At 41.5% G+C, this 23,091-nt stretch overlaps 1 protein-coding gene across 2 annotated transcripts in view; it reads right to left on the minus strand.

Annotated features, from left to right (window-relative positions):
• sp1 (sp1 transcription factor) overlaps positions 1 to 17,414 on the minus strand; it is a 36,118-nt gene extending 18,704 nt beyond the window's left edge. The window contains exons 1-3 of one of the 2 annotated variants that reach the window (XM_026240724.1): positions 17,197 to 17,414; positions 16,483 to 16,568; positions 1,045 to 2,161 (exon numbers count right to left, since the gene is read on the minus strand). In XM_026240724.1, the coding sequence (XP_026096509.1) occupies positions 1,045 to 2,161; positions 16,483 to 16,568; positions 17,197 to 17,248 (1,255 nt within the window). In that variant the 5' untranslated portion in view covers positions 17,249 to 17,414. The remainder of the gene's footprint in view (positions 1 to 1,044; positions 2,162 to 16,482; positions 16,569 to 17,196) is intronic. The other variant, XM_026240725.1, reaches the window with a different exon arrangement.
• Positions 17,415 to 23,091: the final 5,677 nt, after the last annotated feature.

The following is a 23,091-nucleotide window of genomic DNA, read 5'->3' on the forward strand; positions in this document are numbered from 1 at the left end:
CAGACCAGATGGTGGATCAGCACCTAGAAAGGACCTCTACTTCCCTGAAAGACAGCGGAGACCAGGACAACTAGAGCCCAGATACAGATCCCCTGTAAAGACCTTGTCTCAGAGGACCACCAGGACAAGACCACAGGAAACAGATGATTCTTCTGCACAATCTGACTTTGCTGCAGCCTGGAATTGAACTACTGGTTTCGTCTGGTCAGAGGAGAACTGACCCCCCAACTGAGCCTGGTTTCTCCCAAGGTTTTTTTCTCCATTCTGTCACCGATGGAGTTTCGGTTCCTTGCCGCTGTCGCCTCTGGCTTGTTTAGTTGGGGTCACTTCATCTACAGTGATATCATTGACTTGATTGCAAATAAATGCACAGACACTATTTAAACTGAACAGAGATGACATCACTGAATTCAATGATGAACTGCCTTTAACTATCATTCTGCATTATTGACACACTGTTTTCTTAATGAATGTTGTTCAGTTGCTTTGACGCAATGTATTTTGTTTAAAGCGCTATATAAATAAAGGTGACTTGACTTAGTTTCACTGCCCGAGGGTGAATCCAGGGTATGGATGAAATCAGTCTCATTATTCATGTAATCTACACATTGGCCCTCATTCATGAAACACTAGCAGGAACTAATTTTTGTGAAAAGCTGTTCTAACACAAATGTTTTAATTCATGAAAGTGTTCATATTTTCATATTGTTAGTTGGTACGAAATAAATGTATACCTGCTCTTTACCAGATGTAAATGGTGTTAAACATTGTGTTCTCTTTGGCAAACTGAAAAAAAGTCAACATGTTGGTATTTCTTGCTGGGAATCTGCTTTAAAATAAAAGTTTATTGATCTTTGAAAATGTACCTGCGTTATTATGCCATTAACTTCATATTAATTGAAACTGGTCTTAGAACAACAATATTATCATTTATCGCAATGATTTCTTGGAGAATTTATCGTCCAGCAAAATTTGTTACCGTGACAGGCCTACTGATGACAGGTTTATAGAAGGGACCGAACAGAAGAAGGGTAGCAGACTCACCCGCTGTGTTGGTGATGGTGATGGGAACCCCCTGCAGCTGGTGCATCTGCAGCCCTGTGTTTCCCAGTGTGTTCAGGTTGATGGTCTGCAGGCCTGAGAGCGTGCCGGGCTGTGCTAGCGTGATCTGGGTGTTAGCGGGGCTCTGCAGCTGAAGCGTCTGCCAGCTGACCTGTCCATTCGGCCCGACGGTGCGGATCAGGATGGGGCTGCCGTTGGCGATGGTCTGGATCTGAACGTTCTGCAGTCCGTCCTGAGACAGGCTCTGTGTGGCGAACACCTGGCCGCCGGCCGAGACACTCTGCAGCACCTGCTGCGGCTGAATGACGATCTGAGCCTGACTCACTTTCGGTCCATCTCCAGACGTGTTCTGGAAGGTCTTCCCGGGCTCTGATGTGTTGCTCTGGGCCAGCGTCAGGACGCCTCCCGGCGCAGTGGTCTGTGTGCTGGTGGAGGTGGTGCAGTACTCTGCTGCTGTGGTGCTCTGGAGCAGCTGCTGAGGAGCTCCTCCAGCGTTAGCGTCACTTACAGAGCCCACCGGCAGGAGCGTGATGTTGGCATTGAGTGGCATGTTGGTCAGGAACTGCGCCTGATTGGGCAGCACGGCTCCGCTCAGGCTGAGGTTCTGCAGTGGGATGGCTTGCTGGAAGAGGCCAGGGACAGTCAGGATGTTTCCAGGAGCTCTGCTGGGGGCAGCGATGAGCTGTTGATTCCCGCTGGGAGAGGTCACCAGCTGAAACTGCCCCGCTGTGGACACCTCCGGAGCCGTCTGAGTGAACTGGAGCTGCTGTCCGTCCACAGTCTGGAACTGCGGGATCATCTGGTACTGGACGCCCGGCATGACCCCAGAGAGGGTGCTGAGCACCGGCGCCTGCAGGTTCTGAGAGGAGGCCATCACATACTGCGGCTGCAGCAGGGCTCCGGTGCTGTGAGAGCTGCTGGACACCGGAGCACCTGCAGGGATCACATGCCAGCCGTTACTGCTGTGGCTCAGATGGGGCTGCTGGAGCTCGATCTGGGAGTCCTGGCTCTGGCGCGACTGCTGTTCTGCCGTGTCGTTTTCATCTATCCGACTGCAGGTGGCAGCCAGCAGTGCTAAAGGGGACGGCTGCTGCGAGTCCTGGAGAGAGAAATATGCTTTAGAGCCATTCCAGAAATTACTGTTGTTGCTATTTAAAAACAAAAAGTCAGCTAATTTGTTGCATTTCAAAAGCAAACAATGCTATCATTGCATCTCTACCATGTACTAACATTTAAATGATTTAGCTAGCCTTCAGTTGCAGTGGCAAATAAACCCAAATAATTAACATTTTTAATACAATAGTGTTCTCATTATTACGTTATATATGACAGACCCAATCATAATTATTAAAGGGTAATTTAGCATAACTAAAAAGAAATTCTGTGTTCAAAATAGATATGACGATGATCCGAGAGAGAGCGAGGTTGTGCATGCAAGGTGCATTTCTATATTAACAGTGAAGCTGTGGCTTTAATCTCTTTAGAAACAATGATGTTACCAGCTACTTGAGGAGAAAGATAATTTAGCTCGAGCGATTAAGCTATTTATACTTTATAAAAATATGCGGTAAAAGGTTTGATCCTGAATGTCTGATTGCACACAAAGCGTGTGAGTGACTGAGCATATGTGTAAGATACAGAAGACAGCGCATTAGTTTAGATCTCTCTTCATTTTATTTGTAAAAAGTAGAGAGTGCATTCATTTGTGCAATGATAACCCTACAATCAATGTTAAGATGATATATATATGACTACATTACAATATAAATTAGAACAAGTACATTATAATTTATGGGCTTAAAAACAAAATGCAAACAATCAGTATGTTTTACCTGGTGGGAGTGCCCAATGTAAACATGAAAAACATGAAAACATGAAACGGAGGCCCTTCATATTGCAGAGGTAAACTGCTTAGAGTTAGCACTGGCCCTAAAGTACGCAGCATTTCATAAACAGCTGTTTTACTAAATTCTACAGAGGTAAATTCTATGTTTTGTCTGAAGGGTATAGAAAAGGTTAGTATACCACGGCAGCCCTCTAGTTCAAGCCTCCTCATGTGAAGACTGAAGAGTGTAAAGACCATTGACTCTACCGTGCGACTCTACCGTGCGACTCTACCGTGCGACTCTACCGTGCGACTCTACCGTGCGACTCTACCGTGCGACTCTACCGTGCGACTCTACCGTGCGACTCTACCGTGCGACTCTACCGTGCGACTCTACCGTGCGACTCTACCGTGCGACTCTACCGTGCGACTCTACCGTGCGACTCTACCGTGCGACTCTACCGTGCGACTCTACCGTGCGACTCTACCGTGCGACTCTACCGTGCGACTCTACCGTGCGACTCTACCGTGCGACTCTACCGTGCGACTCTACCGTGCGACTCCACACCGGGAGGGTTAGGGACACCGGCAAGGGATACAAGTATAGCTTTGATTAATCTCTTTTTCCTTCTACAGGTTTCATTTCTGTTTCAGTTTTTTTTACCAATTCTTACCAGATAATCAAAATATTTTTCGATTAATCGTTTTTTAAAATGTGGTCGATTCAAAATCGATTCTCAAAGGCCATGAATCGATTTTTTCCATATTTATTTCCACAGACATTGAACGTAAGATTAGCGTTAATCTAATTACAAATCTTCTCCACTAGATGTCACCCTCTTATGTGCCTTGTGCGATGTTACCAACGAACCTGTCATTCATTCATTCAGTGTAAAGCAGTGGTTCTCAACCCGCGGCCCGTCACGAATTCAAATGCAGCCCACCATATGCTGAACACACACACACACAAAACTTTTGCAACTCACTTGAAGAAGTTCAAGCAAATGGAAACACAATATAATATGCAGCAATCATCCTTAATTGAAGAAATGTGACAAAACATGTCTGGAGAGAACCTCATATTATTAAATTCGAAAGTGCTTTCCATATTTGGATCAACATAGGCTACATTTGTGAACGCACATTTTCTGCAACGTCGCGCATCAAGACATGCTCCTGTGCGCATCTTACAGACTGCATCTTACGGTGGTAGGCGTGACGTAAACATCGTCATCGGAGAGTGTGTGCAGATCTCGGAGCAGACGACGCGTGGACAGGTGTGTGTGGTCAGTAGTCTTCAAAAGCACAATTGCACATGTTCAGGCAGAGTGAAGAAGCTCATTGCCAATCGAACCTGTGCAATCCGTCAATACAGAATATAAAGACGGCGATGTGCAATGATTCTGGGAAATTGTTCGTTCACATGTTTGTTGCAGAGCGGACCATCAGCGTGCGCTTTCGGAAGTATAAATGGAAGAAGTCCACGTCCGCACTGACCGTGTACACGTCTGGATTGCTCATCCGGAAAGTATAACACAGGTTTTACAATCGCAACCTCATTGTGCTGTTACACAAAATTGTTCAGCTCCCGACAGAATGAGGTGTAGTCAAATTATTTATTTCAATGAATCTAATCGATTAGATATCATAATATTTAGGCTATAATATTATAAATCAGGTTGGTTTGTATTGGTGACGTAATGTGTAAATCATATGCGTGCGGCCCGCGAGGCTTGTACTTGGACCATAACGCGGCGCGCTGGGAAAACAGGTTGAGAACCACTGGCTTAAAGGGTTTCAGGTGGTTTGTCAACGTTGATGCCACCTTCACATAAAAAGTCAGAGGTATGGAAGCATTTTAGATTTCGTAAGCAAGACTAAGACGATAGTGTTGTGGACAAGAACAAAGCATTTTTCATCTTGCATCAAACTTGTATTTATTTAAAATAATTGTAAGCATTCGAAAATTAGAGATGGGTTCTGTTTTAAATGTACCCACCTAAAATAAAAGAGTTTAATATACAGGTTTGTGGCTCTTAATTTATTTTTGTTAATTACCCAATTGTAAACTTATGTTCACTGTTCTTTTTTATACATATATTATTTGTATTAAATCTATATTCATTGACTTGAATCGAGAATCGAGTATAGAAAATGGAGCTTAAGATCTTTGCCCGGACCCGATCGGACTTCATTTCGATTCGGGCTTCATTTATATCATTTTACACGGACTCTGGCTTGTGCCGTAAATAAGCGGTCATGTAATGTGTTTCGAACAGCACGAGAAAGAGGTGAAAAATGTATGCTGAGTAGGTGTAACGGAGGCCTGTCTCTGACGATTACGTTTTGGTAGCACCAGCAACTAAAGCAAAGTCTAAGGTTTGGAGAAGTTTTGACCGTGTTTATAATGAGAATCCTTGAATAATGAGCCAGAGGGTTATATTGCTGGACGCACCATCAGTGAGCGCAGGAACACGCTGAAGACATCTGCAGTGGATTCAATCATTCTCCTCCACAAAAACAGGTAGGCCTTACCTAATCTTGTTGAGTAAATGTTTTTCAAATAACTAAATATTAATTGAGTCTTAAATGCATAATGTAGACAGAGTAGGCTATATAAGCTAATGTTGGCATTAATATTTTATTATGTCAGCTGCTATGGCGAAGCAAATCCGGCAGAGCCTTCATCTTAATTCTGTTATTGCCAAATCTAAATCTTAATTTAGAATTTATCTTAAATATTTTAAGAAAGACTTGTTTTTATTGGTGCGTTGGCCTATTTATATGCTAAACGAGCCTATACCTAGGGCTATTTATAGAGCGCTGAGATATTACGATGTTACTACAGAGGACTTATTTTATTTCTTTGTTCAAACTTCCAAGTGGCTTATTACGTTAGTCATGTATAAATGACTCATTTCTGACAAAAGGCAAAAGAGCTGTGTGCGTTGTACATTTGAATAATGTTGGGTTGTGAATGGGTTCGGGTTTTTGAAAAGATTTTTTTTTTTTTTGATTGTGTGAATTATTTTGTTACTCCTGAAGCCAGCTCAATGCAGCGGTTCTCAATTCCAGTCCTCGTGCCCCCTGCTCTGCACATTTTGTACACTTCTCTTATCGCTTGAGACTTTTGATCTATTCGAACATAAGTGCCCTGCGAAGTGAACATCACGTAATATGTGCCATTCAAAGTGCATTGAAGTTTCAGAGACTTCAATTTAAATTGTTTTATTTACGGAGGTATATGATGTTACAGTTGTCTGTGTGTGAAGACTCTGCGTAGCGCAAATCCCTGAATTAATGTTTGGCTCATGGTGTAGGGAGCATGTCAATGGGAACAGTTCATGCATGGAGCTCCCTTCTAACAGTAACTGAAATGTAAAACTGTTAAACATATATAACACACTGCGCATATAAATGAATGCACGAAGCATTTACAATGTGCACATCCGATGTGCAGAATGAAACGTTAAAGCAAATCGGCGGATGTGCACATTGTAAACGCTTTGTGCTGCACTGTATTTGTTTTGTCCTATCGTATCCATCATATGTTGGCTTTTTAAAAAAAATATATGCTATACATTTAAAATAAATTTATTTTATATTTTATAGTATATACTAACATATAAATACATGAATTTATGTTTTTAATGAATGGGTTTAATAATAATACAAATAGCAATGTGTAACATTTTACCATATTTGTTCCCCGCAAAATAGTTTGTATTTTTTTCAATAAATCTTTGGATTTCTAAAATTATTGTGCACTGATTTTCCTAGAATAACTCTTGCCAAACTAACCACTAACCTAGTTTGAAACATTTTTGTCATTGATTGTTAATTTGCATAGGCCTATATTTTTACATATTTTATTTTTTCCCTTAATAATGAAATCGTCTGCATCTAGTAGACCGGCATGAAAACGGGTGAGGGGTGAAAAAGGTGAGAAGGATATAACTCCTCTAGGGGGGTCCGGGGACATACTCCCCTGGAAGAAAATGTTTATATTTCATATTTTAAAGCATCAATAGCCCCTTTCACACTGCCATTCCGGCAAATACACGGGTAAAGTGTTCCGGCAATTATTCCCGGGTCGCTAGATTTGGCACTTTCACACTGCCAGTGATTACCCGGGATATGTGCGTGCTTTCACACACAACCGTAAAGATCCCGTAACGACACGTGACATCAGCGTGTGACGTGTAATGTATGAGTCGACAATGCTAGGCACGTTATACTTTCACTGAAGCAAGCAAACGGTCTCGGCGTCAGCGCGGAAAGTGAGGAACTAACTGATCTCTGCTTCATTACAGTTTGCACATATTTTTTGTCGCGAATGTTGATCTTCCTTCAAAACAACCGATAAAAGAGTCGCGCAATAACGTGCATCATCACTTTGACACGCCATTAAATCTGGCTTATGTTCACACAGCGCCCGTCCCGGGTTGAACCCGGCAATGTTACTAGGTCCCCGACCCGGGTACAAAGCCGGAATCAATCCCGGGACGGGTTTGCTTTCACACAGAAGGCGACCCGGCAATGTTCCGGCAATATGCCGGGTCTGACGTGTAGTGTGAAAGGGGCTAATCTGATTCATTTTGAGATGCTTTTTTTGCCAACCTGTGTTTTAGCATGTGTACCTATTTAAATGCATAAAAAAAAAAAAAAACTTAATTTGTTAAATTATTTTCTTAAAATAGCTTTATGAAAGGTTTTTCCCCCCTTGGAAATTCTGTTGTGTATTTACATTGTTCTGGTTATTAAATAAAGGCATAAAACATAAATTTAATTTATCTTTTAATTATTGAAAATTAAAACATACTTTTTTTTTGGTTTATTATTCAAAATAAAACATGGAAATGTTGTGTGATTACTCCTTAAAAAAAAATTATGTTTGTTTCATTTTAGTAGTAGTAGTAGTAGTAGTAGTGGACTAGAGGTCGACTGATATATCGGGCTGATATTTGTCATTTTTTAATATATCGACATCGGCCGATATCCGTGTTTAGTAGCGCCGATTTAAAGTCAGGCACGTCGGCGGGCAGCCCCGTGTAATTGTTGCAGTGGAAAGTGCTGCTGCGCATGTGAAGGATCCCAAGCCAAAACTTTTGGAGGATTCAACAACAGTCCTGGGAGATAAAGGTAGCCAGAGAATCTCCCTCTGTAAATGGTGTGAAGTTGGCAGCTCTAACAAACACTGCAGCGTGATCGAGTGCTCCGTTACTCCTCTGCTCACAGACAGCACCGCGCTCGGAGAGACAGCTGTCCTGGAGCTGCCCAGAACTGTGAATAACATTTGTTCAGTAGCATGGTTTGATGCAGACTATAACCAGTTTTCCATCCAACTCATTTGTATTTGGGGATGTCAATATTCGATAATTTCCATGTTCCATTTCCATACTTTTTTTTTTTGCTTATCCGAAAAATGATCCGATCCATATGAGTATGAGCGAGCACGGGTTTGACTAGATTATTTGGAGATCATCCTCTTCAAGATCATCCTCTTCACATGAGCAAAAACGTCCTTGGCATAACAGAGTGGACTGGTATACTACGGTCTATTTAAACTGACCAGTGTAACCTTTTAAATGTTTGGTTATAATCATAATCATAATCATAATCATACTTTTGGGGATCTCTGAGAATTGAGGTAATTTTAAAATGATATGTTGATAAAATGACAATGTTTTTTAACCTTGGATTTAAACCTAATGTACAGGACTTATAAACAGTGATAGGAAGCTTAGAATTTTCATCTTACTGGCTCTTTAAGCCTCTCATCAAAAAACCACAACTTGACCCCAAAGAACTAGTTAATTATAGACCAATCTCGAATCTCCCTTTTCTGTCCAAGATACTAGAAAAGGTGGTATCCTCACAATTATATTCCTTCTTAGAGAAAAATGGTATATGTGAGGATTTCCAGTCAGGATTTAGACCGTATCATAGTACTGAGACTGCTCTCCTTAGAGTTACAAATGATCTGCTCTTATCATCTGATCGTGGGTGTATCTCTCTATTAGTTTTATTGGATCTTAGTGCTGCGTTTGACACAATTGACCACAACATAGACTTGAACACTTTGTTGGCATCAGTGGAAGTGCATTAGCATGGTTTAAAATCATACTTATATGACCGCCATCAGTTCGTAGCAGTATCATATCGATCACAAGTGCAGTATGGAGTACCTCAAAGCTCAGTACTAGGGCCGCTACTCTTCACGCTTTACATGTTACCCTTGGGAGATATCATCAGGAAACATGGTGTTAGCTTTCACTGTTATGCTGATGATATTTAGCTCTATACTTCTTCACGGCCCGGTGAAACACACCAATTTGAAAAACTAATGGAATGCATAGTTGATATAAAAAACTGGATGACGAGTAATTTCTTACTGCTAATTTCTGAAAAAACAGAGGTGTTAATTATAGGACCTAAAAACTCTGCTTGTAATAACCTAGAACACTGTCTAAGACTTGATGGTTGCTCTGTCAATTCTTCGTCATCAGTTAGGAACCTAGGTGTGCTATTTGATCGCAATCTTTCCTTAGAAAGCCACGTTTCTAGCATTTGTAAAACTGCATTTATCCATCTCAAAAATATATCTAAATTACGGCCTATGCTCTCAATGTCAAATGCAGAAATGTTAATCCATGCATTTATGACCTCAAGGTTAGATTATTGTAATGCTTTATTGGGTGGTTGTTCTGCACGCTTGGTAAACAAACTACAGCTAGTCCAAAATGCAGCAGCAGGAGTTCTTACTAGAACCAGGAAGTATGACCATATTAGCCCGGTCCTGCCAACACTGCACTGGCTCCCTATCAAACATCCTATAGATTTTAAAATATTGCTTATTACTTATAAAGCCCTGAATGGTTTTGCACCTCAGTATTTGAATCTGGGGACAGGGTCTTGTACAATCAGGCCAGGAACACACTGAACAAAGAGATTAGAGTGGCTAAAAAGACCTACGCTAAAAAGTTGGAAGACCAGTTTACTTCCAACGACTCAACTTCAGTGTGGAGAGTTCTAAGAGCCACCACGAACTACAAGACACCATCCCCTTGCACTGAGGCTAATCAACGACTTGCTAACGACCTGAATGAGTTTTATTGCAGATTTGAAACCCCCAACACCCATTCTGACCATCTCCCTGCACAACCATTAACACCTCCTGCAATCCCACCCTCCACACCTCCTGCTCTTCAAATCTGTGAAGATGATGTGCGCCAGGTCTTCAAGAAGAACAAAAGAAGAAAAGCACCAGGCCCAGATGGTGTTACACCAGCCTGTCTGAAAATCTCTGCTGACCAGCTGGCCCCCATCTTTTCACAGATCTTCAACAGATCCCTGGAGTTGTGTGAAGTGCCTTCCTGCTTCAAACGCTCCACCATCATCCCCATCCCAAAGAAACCCAAGATAGCAGAACTTAACGACTACAGACCTGTGGGCTCTAACGTCTGTCGTCATGAAGTCGTTTGAAAAACTGGTTCTGGCTTATCTGAAGGACATCACTGGACCCTTACTGGACCCCCTCCAGTTTGCTTACCAAGCAAACAGGTCCGTTGATGATGCAATCAACATGGGATTGCACTTCATCCTGCAACATCTGCACAAAACAGGAACTTATGTGAGGATCCTATTTGTGGACTTTAGTTCGGCTTTCAACACCATCATCCCAACAGCCCTTCAGACCAAACTGACCCAGCTCTCTGTTCCTAGCTCTATCTGTCAGTGGATCACCAGCTTTCTGACAGATAGGCAACAGTTAGTGAGACTGGGGAAATTCACATCAAACAGCTGCTCCACCAACACTGGCGCCCCTCAGGGATGTGTTCTCTCCCCTCTGCTCTTCTCCCTGTAAACCAACGACTGCACCTCTAAAGACCCCTCTGTCAAGCTCCTAAAGTTTGCAGACGACACTACAGTCATGGGCCTCATCCAGGACGGTGATGAGTCTGCTTACAGACAAGAGGTTGAGCAGCTGGCTGTCTGGTGCAGTCTCAACAACCTGGAGCTGAACACGCTCAAAACAGTGCAGATGATCGTGGACTTCAGGAGAAACCCCCCTGCACTCCCCCCACCCTCCATCATGAACAGCACTGTGACTGCAGTGGAGTCATTCAGGTTCCTGGGCACCACTATCTCTCAGGACCTGAAGTGGGACATTCACATTGACTCCATTGTTAAAAAGGCCCAGCAAAGGTTGTATTTCCTTCGCCAGCTGAGGAAGTTTAACCTGCCACAGGAGCTGCTAAAACAGTTCTACTCAGCCGTCATGGAGTCTGTCCTCTGTACTTCAATAACTGTCTGGTTTGGTTCAGCAACAAACTGGTTCCGACATCTGTTCGGACTGCTGAAAGGATTATTGGTGCTCAAGAACTGTATACATCCAGAGTGAGGAAAAGAGCTCAGAAAATCACTCTGGATCCCTCACATCCAAGTCACCCCATCTTTGAACTTTTGCCATCTGGCCGGCGCCTCAGAGCCGCAAACACCAGAACAGCAAGGCACAAGAACAGTTTCTTCCCCCAGGCAATCTACTTCATGAACAGTTAAATGTTCTCTACTTATGCTTATAAACGTGCAATATCCTTATATTTATTTGTTAACCCTCCATCCTAGAACATTCCTGCATCTCACTCAATCCTATTCCATTATCATTTATAGCACAATTGTTTATACACTTATTTATTTGCCAATTTGTAAATATCTCTCAATTAGTAAAAAAAAAATGTTTTCTTTTTTTTTTCTGTGTGTTGTTGTCTCTGTGTACTGGAAGCTTATGTCACTAAAACTAATTCCTTGTATGCGTAAGCATACTTGGCAATAAAGCTCTTTCTGATTCTGAATGAGCTCCTTTTACATTATACTCCTCTACGTCCGCTACGTTCTCAAAACTCAGGCAATTTGATAAAACCTAGAATATCAAAATCAACTGCGGGCGGCAGATCCTTTTCCTATTTGGCGCCTAAACTCTGGAATAACCTACCTAACATTGTTCGGGAGGCAGACACACTCTTGCAGTTTAAATCTAGATTAAAGACCCATCTCTTTAACCTGGCATACACATAACATACTAATATGCTTTTAATATCCAAATCCGTTAAAGGATTTTTAGGCTGCATTAATTAGGTAAACCGGAACCGGGAACACTTCCCATAACACCAGATGTACTTGCTACATCATTAGAAGAATGGCATCTACGCTAATATTAGTCTGTTTCTCTCTTGTTCGGAGGTCACCGTGGCCACCAGATCCAGTCTGTGTCCAGATCAGAGGGTCACTGCAGTCACCCGGATCCAGTACGTATCCAGACCAGATGGTGGATCAGCTCCTAGAAAGGACCTCTACTGCCCTGAAAGACAGCGGAGACCAGGACAACTAGAGCCCAGATACAGATCCCCTGTAAAGACCTTGTCTCAGAGGACCACCAGGACAAGACCACAGGAAACAGATGATTCTTCTGCACAATCTGACTTTGCTGCAGCCTGGAATTGAACTACTGGTTTCGTCTGGTCAGAGGAGAACTGACCCCAACTGAGCCTGGTTTCTCCCAAGGTTTTTTTCTCCATTCTGTCACCGATGGAGTTTCGGTTCCTTGCCGCTGTCGCCTCTGGCTTGCTTAGTTGGGGTCACTTCATCTACAGCGATATCATTGACTTGCAAATAAATGCACAGACACTATTTAAACTGAACAGAGATAACATCACCGAATTCAATGATGAACTGCCTTTAACTATCATTTTGCATTATTGACACACTGTTTTACTAATGAATGTTGTTCTGTTGCTTTGACGCAATGTATTTTGTTTAAAGCGCTATATAAATAAAGGTGACTTTGACTGACTTTGAAATCATAACATTAGCACAGAATCAGTTCAGAATCAATCACCAAAAGAATCAGTTCATTTCAGACACGCTCTGTGTTAGGCCGGTGACACACTGGCTGCATGGTGTCTCTGCCGCGTGTCAGTTGCGTGGCGGCTGCCTCGTGTTTTCTGTGTCTTTACACACCAGAACCGTGCTTAATGGGGCGCTGGTGCGCTGCTGCTGCTATAGGTAACATAGAGGGAGACCGCCGACAGACCAGGCTCTTGTCTTCACGACAACAATATCAACTTTCTTTTACACACCTATACCTACTGATAAAGGACACCATCAAAACTATTGACGGCAAAATATACTATGTTTGACAGGTGCAATATTTGAAAATCGATAATTATTTATTTTTTAAATTACATTTATATCTGAGTTTACGTCAACCTTTAGACTTTCAAACATCAAAATGTCATGAATTAATATGTATTTGTGTAAAAAAAAAAAATGACAGACATTTTCCTATTATATTTTGCCTGGAAACACTCCAGACACGCGCGCGTGTTGAGTAAAAAAAAAAAAAACGTGTTGGTTCTAATTCTAGCATGCACACATTTTCCGCGCTGCTCGAGCCGTGCCTGAGACGCTCGTCTCACACAGTAAGTCTGCAAGCTCTAACCTGTTAACATGGGAGCTGAATTAAAAACGGACACGCCACGCAGCGGAGACGCTTGTGCCACGCATTCAATGTGTCACCGGCCTTAGTCTGCTTCACGCTGAATCACACATGCGCAGTATCATCAGCTCCTCGGTTCTCCAATCGGACGCATCCGACAGAAACTGTTCTCGGTTCAGTGAACTGTGGATCTGAAAACCGATGCAACCGGTTCCTGACTCGAGAAACGCTCCGGCGGTGAGCGTGTACGTTCGTTATCTGGCTCTGCTGCACAAATGTTCCCCCGGCCTTTATTTGCCACTATCAGAGGCCCGGCGTTTATTTGACTGCCGGTTTTTATTTGAGGAATTGCGGTATATACATTCTGCTGAACAATAGTAATAGTACAAATGGCAAATACTTGTCATTAAATTAAACCTGACTTTTATTTTGACAGGTTACCGTACCTTTACAGTTGTGTATGTGATACGACAGTCTTATGATGTGATATGATGCTAGTTTTACTGAAATCAAACAGTCAAATGCTCATGAAGTGACTGTCAGAGCAGTTCTGGAGATGTTGTTCATGTGTTCATCTTTATTTAGATGAATAGCAGAAGCTGAAATCACTGCGAGCGACACGCGCTTCAGTGTGTGTGATAAAGGAAGATGCGCTTCTGCTCCATTCATTAACAGAGACACGCAGAACATGAAGGATTCATATTTAAATGGACTGTTCAGGCTTTAATATTTACAGATATTAGTCAGTATCACGATTTGATGTAAGTGTAATGACCTATTTTTGATTAATTCACTCAAAATTTAGCAAATTCCGTGCCATGTCACTCGCATCTTCTGTCTAATCGAGATTTCATTACCATCTATCCCACAGCCCTGCTATTAAATCCTCTATTAACTAAGATTCTATATGTGATAAATCATGTCTCTATACATAATATACACTATTACAATGTACAATTGCACAAAAAGCTGCAAATGCACAAGTGAACTGTAACAATGTGCTAAAACATGCCATGCATTGTTTTTTTCAGTAATGCTCTTAATACATTTAATCTAGCCTTTATTACAGACTTGCCCTTGCACTTCACTGTATTTTCCTTTTCGAAGTGATTCCAAACATATTTCAAGCAACTAAAAACCTGAGTGCATCTGAAGTGTCTCTGAAGAAATGCATGATCGAATTTAACATCGGCCAAATATTCTTATCGGTGGATATCAATAACAGTAAAGGTTAGGGGTGCTTCGATTGGGCTAGTGATCACGATCAGCCGATTATCAGTTTGGGATGTTTGATCAGCCGTGTCTATGAAGAACCAATCTCAAGCTGATGATGGGTAAAACAATTATAATGCTGAAGGTGAGGTACAATTCATATTTCTTTATTAACTTAGTCATTAGAAACCTTTCTGTGAGAATTTCACAATCAGCACACGCACTCTCTATTTCTCTATAAATGCACGACTCAAATCACATCGTGTCGGTCTATAAGCGAGCTGCACACTGACAGGAATTATTACTTGCACAATCGAGGCAGTGTTGCATCATCACTGAAGTTTATAAATTGCATTTCTTTTTAATGGTTTGCAGTGTTTAACCATTCAGCGCTCGCACGCTCTCCTGGAGAATGAGCTCATGCTCACACACACACACACACACACACACACACACACACACACACACACTGCCAACAGAGTAAGTGTGAACCTCACACACAGATCACCAAATCAGGCTTGTGGTGTGTGTAAGCGACGAACACTTTTCACAAGACTGTGTTCAACATCAGCATCGTAAATCCTCCAAAGCTTTTCATATTTATCTGTTTTTAAACATGTATGTACAATTATATCATTATTCTTTGTATTATATGACCTTTGCATCAAAGTACAAAACAACTGGTTATATTGATGCAATGGTGTTAGCGTATCTGGGATCGACGGTGATGTCTGTCTGCTGTTATCGGTCTCTCTCAGTTTGTGTCCTTTTTATGAAAGTCAGTAAAATATTATCGTGGAGTTTTTCTTCTGCTACAAAACCTATTTGTGATGTTCTCCTTCACTGCTCAAGTTAACCCAACACTGACGGCTTCTGCTGCTGAGAAAGTGTGAAAAAGGTCCAGTGTGTGATGCAAAGGTGTCACTAAAAACATTTTGGGGAAAAATATGTGTCAAAAAAAGTAAAACATGCTCCCCTCAAACTAAAGAATCTCTCTGACAAGAGTCACCTAAGAGGGAAACTGCCCCTAGTTTCAAAAATGAAATTCAGGCCCTGAATAAACGTCTAATAATCTTGACTGGTGTATCACTATAAATAATAACAAGATGAGTATCGTTGATCTTATACTGACACTGCTTCTGTGATACTCTGAATCCTGATCGCAGCGCTAGTAAAACTGAACCTGTGTGTCTGAAGATCGACACCAGAGCGAGGAATTAATCACACTCTTCATTTCTGGGTGAACCAACCCTTTAACTGTACTGTGCAATTACCATAATACTTGTATTATACTTATATATATAATAACATTTACTATTTTTCATATTTGTATTGGACTGCATTAAACCTGCAAGCATCATAATAGTTATTTTAACACGAGATTATGGATCCAACAAGAATTAGTAAAAACATAAAAACACGTGTGATCAAGTATTGATAATAAATAGAGAGATTTCAATTATGTTGGACAACTGCACTTTCTGAAATTTCTGGTCACCTACTTTGAAACTAAACTGATTAAGAACATCAATAAAGAACCCATCACACTTGTGTTTCTAATCTAGACAGAGAACTGAATAATGACAGAAACACACTTTACAGCAAGTACAAACTCTTCATCAGCATTTGGACAAAGGACTTTCCGGCACACGAAATCAACAATTATTAACCCTACAAACACCTGACTCCACAAACATTCATACAGTCTGTTTCAGTCTGTTTTCCAATCACAGAGCAGAGGACTCGGCTGCGTTTTATTTCCAGAAAGAGTTTTAAGAGCAGACACTCCTTCCTGATCCACCCATAACCCTCCCATCAGAGCAGGAAGACACACACACACACACACAGGACAGGGAAGGGAAGGGTTAAACAGTGGAGCACTCACTGGAGCTGTGCTGCTGGGGTTTCTCTTCTGAATGAAGCTCGTGTCGTTGTCCACCAGCGCCGCCATCTCACTCTGCTGTGGATCTACTGACACAGTTAACACAAACTTATTTCACTCGTCTGTGGATCTGACACACGGTTAACAAAGTCAGAAACAGCACAAGCATGTGTTTATTTGTGTGCTGTTCACTGCTTTAAGGTTAGCAGAGCAGGGTTAGCAGAGGAGCTGACACGCGTTCAGTGGCCATATTCCTTCACTAAAACACTTTAACACTTATCCGCTTCTTCATGTTCTCCGTCGCCATCATCTTCATCATCATCATCGTCGCTGACGTCCATTCTGTGACGTTAGTTCAGCGCGGTTTATCGTCGCTCGTGTTATGTAAGTTAATAACTCAATGTAGGTCGCTGTAAAGATCCACTCAACTTTCACAACTTAGCAAACAAGCTCAAGATCACGGTCACTAACTCCAGAAACAAAAACAAATAACTTCTAACGTTACATCAAATTTAGATGGCTCCTGTTTGCGATTTCGAGACGATGATTGTTGTTTATGATCACTTTAGCGGTGTACGAACAACATAATCTGCTGTTTAGGGCGAATCGATGTCAGTGTTTGATAATATCACACTCGCTGTAAAACTCATCAAGTACAGTTGTCGTTAATCGTGATTAAAGCTCATGAACACACTCAGATGTATAAAGTGAACTCACCGCTCATTATGTGTGAAGGCGCGAGTTTTTCACGCTTCTTTAAGTCTGACATGAACTCTTTAACAACTCAACCAAACTTGATGAACAGAAAGGAAGGAGTCAAAGCGGCGGGGGCAATGGGCCAATTAAAAAGCGACTCGCTTTCTCCTCGGCCAATGGGATTTTTTGATTTAACCCTTGTCACGTAGACGCTCAGAAATACTGCTCAAGTACGAGTAAGACACTGGCTGCGCACTCAATGAGTAGGTACTTCATTTCAACAAGTACTTACTTTTCGAGAGCTAAAACAGTACGAACTCTACAGCCTAATCTCGTTTAGTACGAATGCGACCCGGACGTCGTCCGCCATGTTGACGTTATCATGTGACCTATGACGTAACAACTTAAAAATATATGAGCGACAGGTTTAATTCATCTATCTGTAAATATTTCGATGTTGATGCAATTTGCTCATTTTGTGGTCTTTTTGAAGAAACATCTGTAGCTCAATTGATAGAGTATTGCGCTATTATTACGATTGTGTCATAACCACTCGACTCTCTGTCGCACAGTAGAGAAATTACTGTACAGACAGGAGGAGAAGCTCGCAGGCAATTAACTTAATACGGCGTACTGGCGTTACATTTTAAAATACTATACAAAATAATTAATCAGAATACTTACTCCTACTCACTCATGCCAAAGAACTCCCCGCTCAAGCTCACCGTCTCTGCAAGATTAACGATGGCAGTTTGCACGCACAGCTACTAGAAGATTTACATCTGTCAGACAGGTTCCTGACGTCATCAAGCTTCGTTTGAGTCTGCGCGTCAGAAACGGAAGTGCTAAAAATAGCTAAAAATGGGCTTCACTTGTCTCAATTGAGCTCCAATGGGGTCGCTTTGTCCATTTCTTTTACTGTCTACGCTCATAGCACTTGGTCATGTGTCGCAACAGAAGCGTTTCGGAATAGAAAATTTGAAATTGCTAACGGTTCCAGTTCTTTTAAAAAAACAGATCGGTACCCAACCCTAGTTAGGATGGACGGGGGAAGATGCATATTTTCAGGTTTCTCCAGAAATATTTGATTGTGTTTAAATCCATTCTGTGGCTGGGCCACTCAAGGACATCCACAGAGTTGTCTAAGCCACTCTTGCTGTGTGCTTAGGATCATTTTCCTGTTGGAAGGTGAACCTTCTGCCCAGTCTGAGCTGGGTTTTCATTAAGGCTATCACTATATTTTGGTGCATTGAGCTTTTTTTCTACTATTAGGAGTCCCCTAGTCCCTGCTGCTGAAAACAGCCCCACAGCATTAGACTGCGACCAGCACACTTTACATTTAGGATGTTACTCTGCAGGTGATGAGCAGAGCTGCTTTCCTTCAAACATGATGCTTAGAATTGAGGTTCATTAGACCAGAGAATCTTGTTTCTCACAGTCTGAGGGTCCTTTAGGAGCTTTTTTTCCAGATTCCAAGTGTGTTTTTATGTGTTTAAGATTGAGTGTTGCCACACCGGCATAAATCCCAGATCGGTGGAGTGTTGCAGTGAAGTTTGTCCTTCTGTAGGTTTCTCCTATCTGCACATATGATCATGGAGCTCAAATAGATTGACCATCAAGTTCTTGGTCACCACTCTAACCAAACCCCTTCTCCATCAATTGCTCAGTTTGGCCAGGAGGCCAGCTCTTGGACGAGTCCTGGTTGTTTCAAACTTCCTCCATTAAGGTTTATAGACAATACATGCTTCTGTGACCCTTCAATGCAACATAATTTTTTCGGAGCTCTTCCCCAGATGTGTGCCTTGACATAATCATGTTTCCGAGCTCTAAAAGGAGTTTTCTTTTAACCTCAGGACTTGGTTTTTGCTCTGATATGCATTTTCAGCTGTTAGACCTTTTATTAAGATGTGTGTGCCTTTCCTTAACACCCATTTAATTAAATTTGCCACAGAATTTGTTAACTAATGAACCTTATTTTAAAATGTTTCCAAAATGATTAACATAAAAAACATACATATTCAAGCCCGTAATTCAGATTCTTAACTTCATAATGTACAGATCCTTTTGACCTTTCTTGGGAGCCCATATTATGAAATCTTAAATATGAAATATTATTTTAAATTTTCATTTTCATTAACACAGTTAGTGTCTAAACAAACTTATATGTTAAAATGCATAAGATTTCTATAAATACACTGTTGCTGCTGCAAGAACATCTATTTGAAACAATGATAATTAATAACCAGCACTGTTGTAATTACTGGGAGACACCAGGGGTACCTTTTAGATTTAGTGGCACATTAACAGATCAGCTAGAGTAGTTTGTCTTATTTAAGCACTATAATGTGTTAATTTCTTATTTAATCTCCTGCTTTGTAGATTATCTGATGTTTGTGTGTATGTGTGTTGTATCCATCTGCAGGTTATCTGGCTGCATGGTAACAGAGGAAGGCTGTGGTTATTTGTCTTCAGCTCTGTGTTCAAACCCCTCACACCTGAAAGAGTTGGATCTGAGCTACAGTCCCCCAGGAGATGCAGGAGTCAAGCTGCTCTCTGAAAAACTGGAGGAGCCAAACTATAAACTGCAGATACTCAAGTATTTTTGACAGTAACAGGTTTTACTCTAGGTCAATAATAAGGTTAATCTCAGTTGGATGATGTAAGTTGCATTAGAAGATGATATGTATAAACATACTAGGGGTTTGCCCAAAGCTGAATACCTTATTAGGAAAGGCATGTATAATGGCTTCAAAAACGACAAGCCAGGGGATGAGTGCAATATTTTACACAAACCTCTAAAGTCACACGATAATGAGTGTGTGAAGTGAATGAATGTATAAACTTTATGAATGAAAAGAGCGCAAATCAAACACTGCATTGATGTTGACTCTCTGTGCATCTCTCAGAAATCGGAGCTTGGCAAGAGTAATATCAACTAAAATAATACAGCATACATGTTATATTATTGGTGTATATTTAAAAGGCAATGGTTAAAACCGTATAGGCTATGATACACTACACTAATGAATGGATTAAGTACACCGGGAGGGCCAATCGAAACAGTTGCATTGCCATCTTGTGCATCTATCAAAAACCAAACCAGCTCTCTTTCAAGAGCAGGCTAATAATCAACTTAGATACAGAAACATTTTCTACATACATGTTTGCTTATTTTTCTTTTGCTGGTTTGCGTAAGTTCAAAAAAGATTTACTTAAAGAGCTATGCGTAATAAAAAACCTCTCTGCTTGTATGATCTTTTTTTTTTAGAAATGATTAATTTTTTTCTTTTATTTTGGAACACTGAATAGAGCAAATAGTCGAAACACAAATATTTTTCCATACTCTGTTCTTGGGGTGTGCAATGTGGCCAAAATACAAAGCCTTTGAACGTAACAAAATATCTTACATTTATTTTTTTTTCTGCTGAACATAAATGCTATTTTGAATAATATGGAAAAACAAACAGTTGCTAGTCCCCAGTGACGTCGAGAGTATTTTTTCCTACTATCAAATTCAATGTGGACCTACTACTGTTTGGTTACCCTCATTCTTCAAAATATATTCTTTTGTGTTCAGCAAAAGAAAGAAATTAATAGCTATAGGTTTGGGACAACATGTGAGTAAATAGTGACAGAAATATAATTTTAGAGTGAACTATCCCTTTGATGACAGCTGGGAGCATGTTTAGTACTGTGCCTTTAAGAGCTGCACACATCTGTTTTTCTCTCTACTGTTTACTTTCATTTTAGACATATCTAACTGAGTCCATATGTAAACCTTGTGTGTTAAAGAAAACTGGTATAACTAGACCAGTTGGGGTTGCCAGTGGGGGGACTAGTTCACCATAGATGTCCGGTAAGAGACATAAAGATGCAGGTTAAGTCTTTGATGCATTTATTTTCTTCCCAACAATTCACAAATGTTGCAGACATTACATTGGTGTTTCCATTTGGGTGTGGTCTTTAACAAAAGATATAACAAATTAGTATAAACAAATCAATAAAGTAGGTAAATTCATACAAAGAAGGTAGCAATATACACTTAAATGAACAACCTACATAAGAATGTGTGATGACAACCAGTAATTGCATTTAAAGTACCTTAAACAAGGAGTATCAACTAAAATGCAGAAGGGTCACAGCTATCAAAGCTGAAGTACATAAATAAACTTACTTGGTTCATCTAACATACGCACACAACACCAACACTTGAGAAAGCCTCGAGTACATTTGCTTTCACCTACTCGGTGCAGGCTATTTCTACCAAACACTAATCATTGCCACCTGCTGGAAATGGGCGGAGCATAGTGTCTTTAGGTTGCTGCGATGACATCACATTCAAAACACTGGCTGATCACCAGAAAACTTCAAAATAAAAGCTTGTTTACAGCGGGCCTTTTTAACAGCCGCCCCCAGATTTCTCAAGAATGTGGAAATCTGTACATTATAAAAAGGCAAGTCAATTTCAATCTGGTATCGCAGGTAGCTGGACAACCTTTGCCACAGGTCGCACATAAGACTTGTCCTTAACTTTCACTTCAACAGTCCTGATTCTATTGTCAGACCCAGGGAATACTTGAGAGATCTGACCAATGGGCCATAGGGCCCTGGGAAATTGAGGGTCCACAATCATAACAGTAGTTCCCACCTTGATATCGGGTGACTCTCGCTGCCATTTGTTGCGAGTCTGAAGACCAGGCAAATAGAACTTGATAAACCGCTTCCAAAAGTGATCTGCTATAATTTGGCTATGGCGCCAACGACGTCGACTCAACAGTTCACTTTGGGGGTACATCACTTGAGGAAGGGACGAATCAGGCCGCCCCATAAGAAGCGAATTAGGAGTAATAGGATCTGGATCAGAGGCATTGGATGATGTATAACCCAGGGGTTTAGAATTTAGAATCCCTTCAATCTCGATGAGCACAGTTTGAAGGGTTTCCTCTGGTATTGGTTGAGTTCCCAGAGTGACCTGTAGAGCCTGTTTCAGGGAACGAATTTCCCTTTCCCAACACCCACCGAAATGTGGGGCATGAGGCGGGTTGAATCGAAAGATAATCTGCTGACTGGCAAGTTGTTCCTGAAGCTCCGGAACTAGTTCAGCATATGTCTGATGCAACTCCCTTTCCCCTCCTTTAAAATTAGTACCTTGATCACATAAAACCTCAAAAGGTTTCCCACGTCTGGCTATAAATCTTCTGAGGGCCATCAGGAAGGAGTCGGTGTCAATTCTTGGGAGAAGATCAATATACACAGCACGTGTAGTCATGCACTTGAATAGAATACCCCAGCGCTTCTCACTTTTACGTCCAATCTTTACGGAATATGGCCCGAAACAGTCAATGCCAGTCGAATAGAAGGCAGGTTTAAATAGACGTAGTCTGGCAGGAGGTAGGTCGGCCATCCTGGGTATCTGTGGGGTTTTGCGAAACTTCTGACACACTGGACAATCTTTGCGCTGATAATGTCGAATTGCTTCCCTACCCCGAAGAATCCAATATTTCCTACGCATCTCCGCCAGTATTCTCTCAGGACCTGGGTGGAATAGCTTCGTGTCATATTCCTTAATGAGAAGGGTAGTGACTGGATGCCGGGGATCAAGGATAATAGGATGCATCGACTCGGGCTCAATCTCTTCACAGCGGCGAAGACGACCTCCTATCCTTAGGAGTTTGCTTGCAGCGTCAAGTTCGGGGGCGAGGCAAAGCAGTCGACTGTTGGTCTGTAGTGGTTTCCCTGCCATAAGCTGTGCCATCTCAGAAGGAAAGCTTTCCCCTTGAGCTTGCTGAAGGATAGCCATTTCAGCCTGTTGAAAGTCCTCAGCTGATACATTGATCCCATGTTCCCCAAGAGATTCTACTGTTGCAGTCAATAAATCTTGGAAGGTCAGAAATTGGCTTGGATCAGGGATCGACA

The sequence above is a fragment of the Carassius auratus genome, linkage group LG36F, assembly GCF_003368295.1.
Source record: "Carassius auratus strain Wakin linkage group LG36F, ASM336829v1, whole genome shotgun sequence".
Classification (NCBI taxonomy): Eukaryota; Metazoa; Chordata; class Actinopteri; order Cypriniformes; family Cyprinidae; genus Carassius; species Carassius auratus.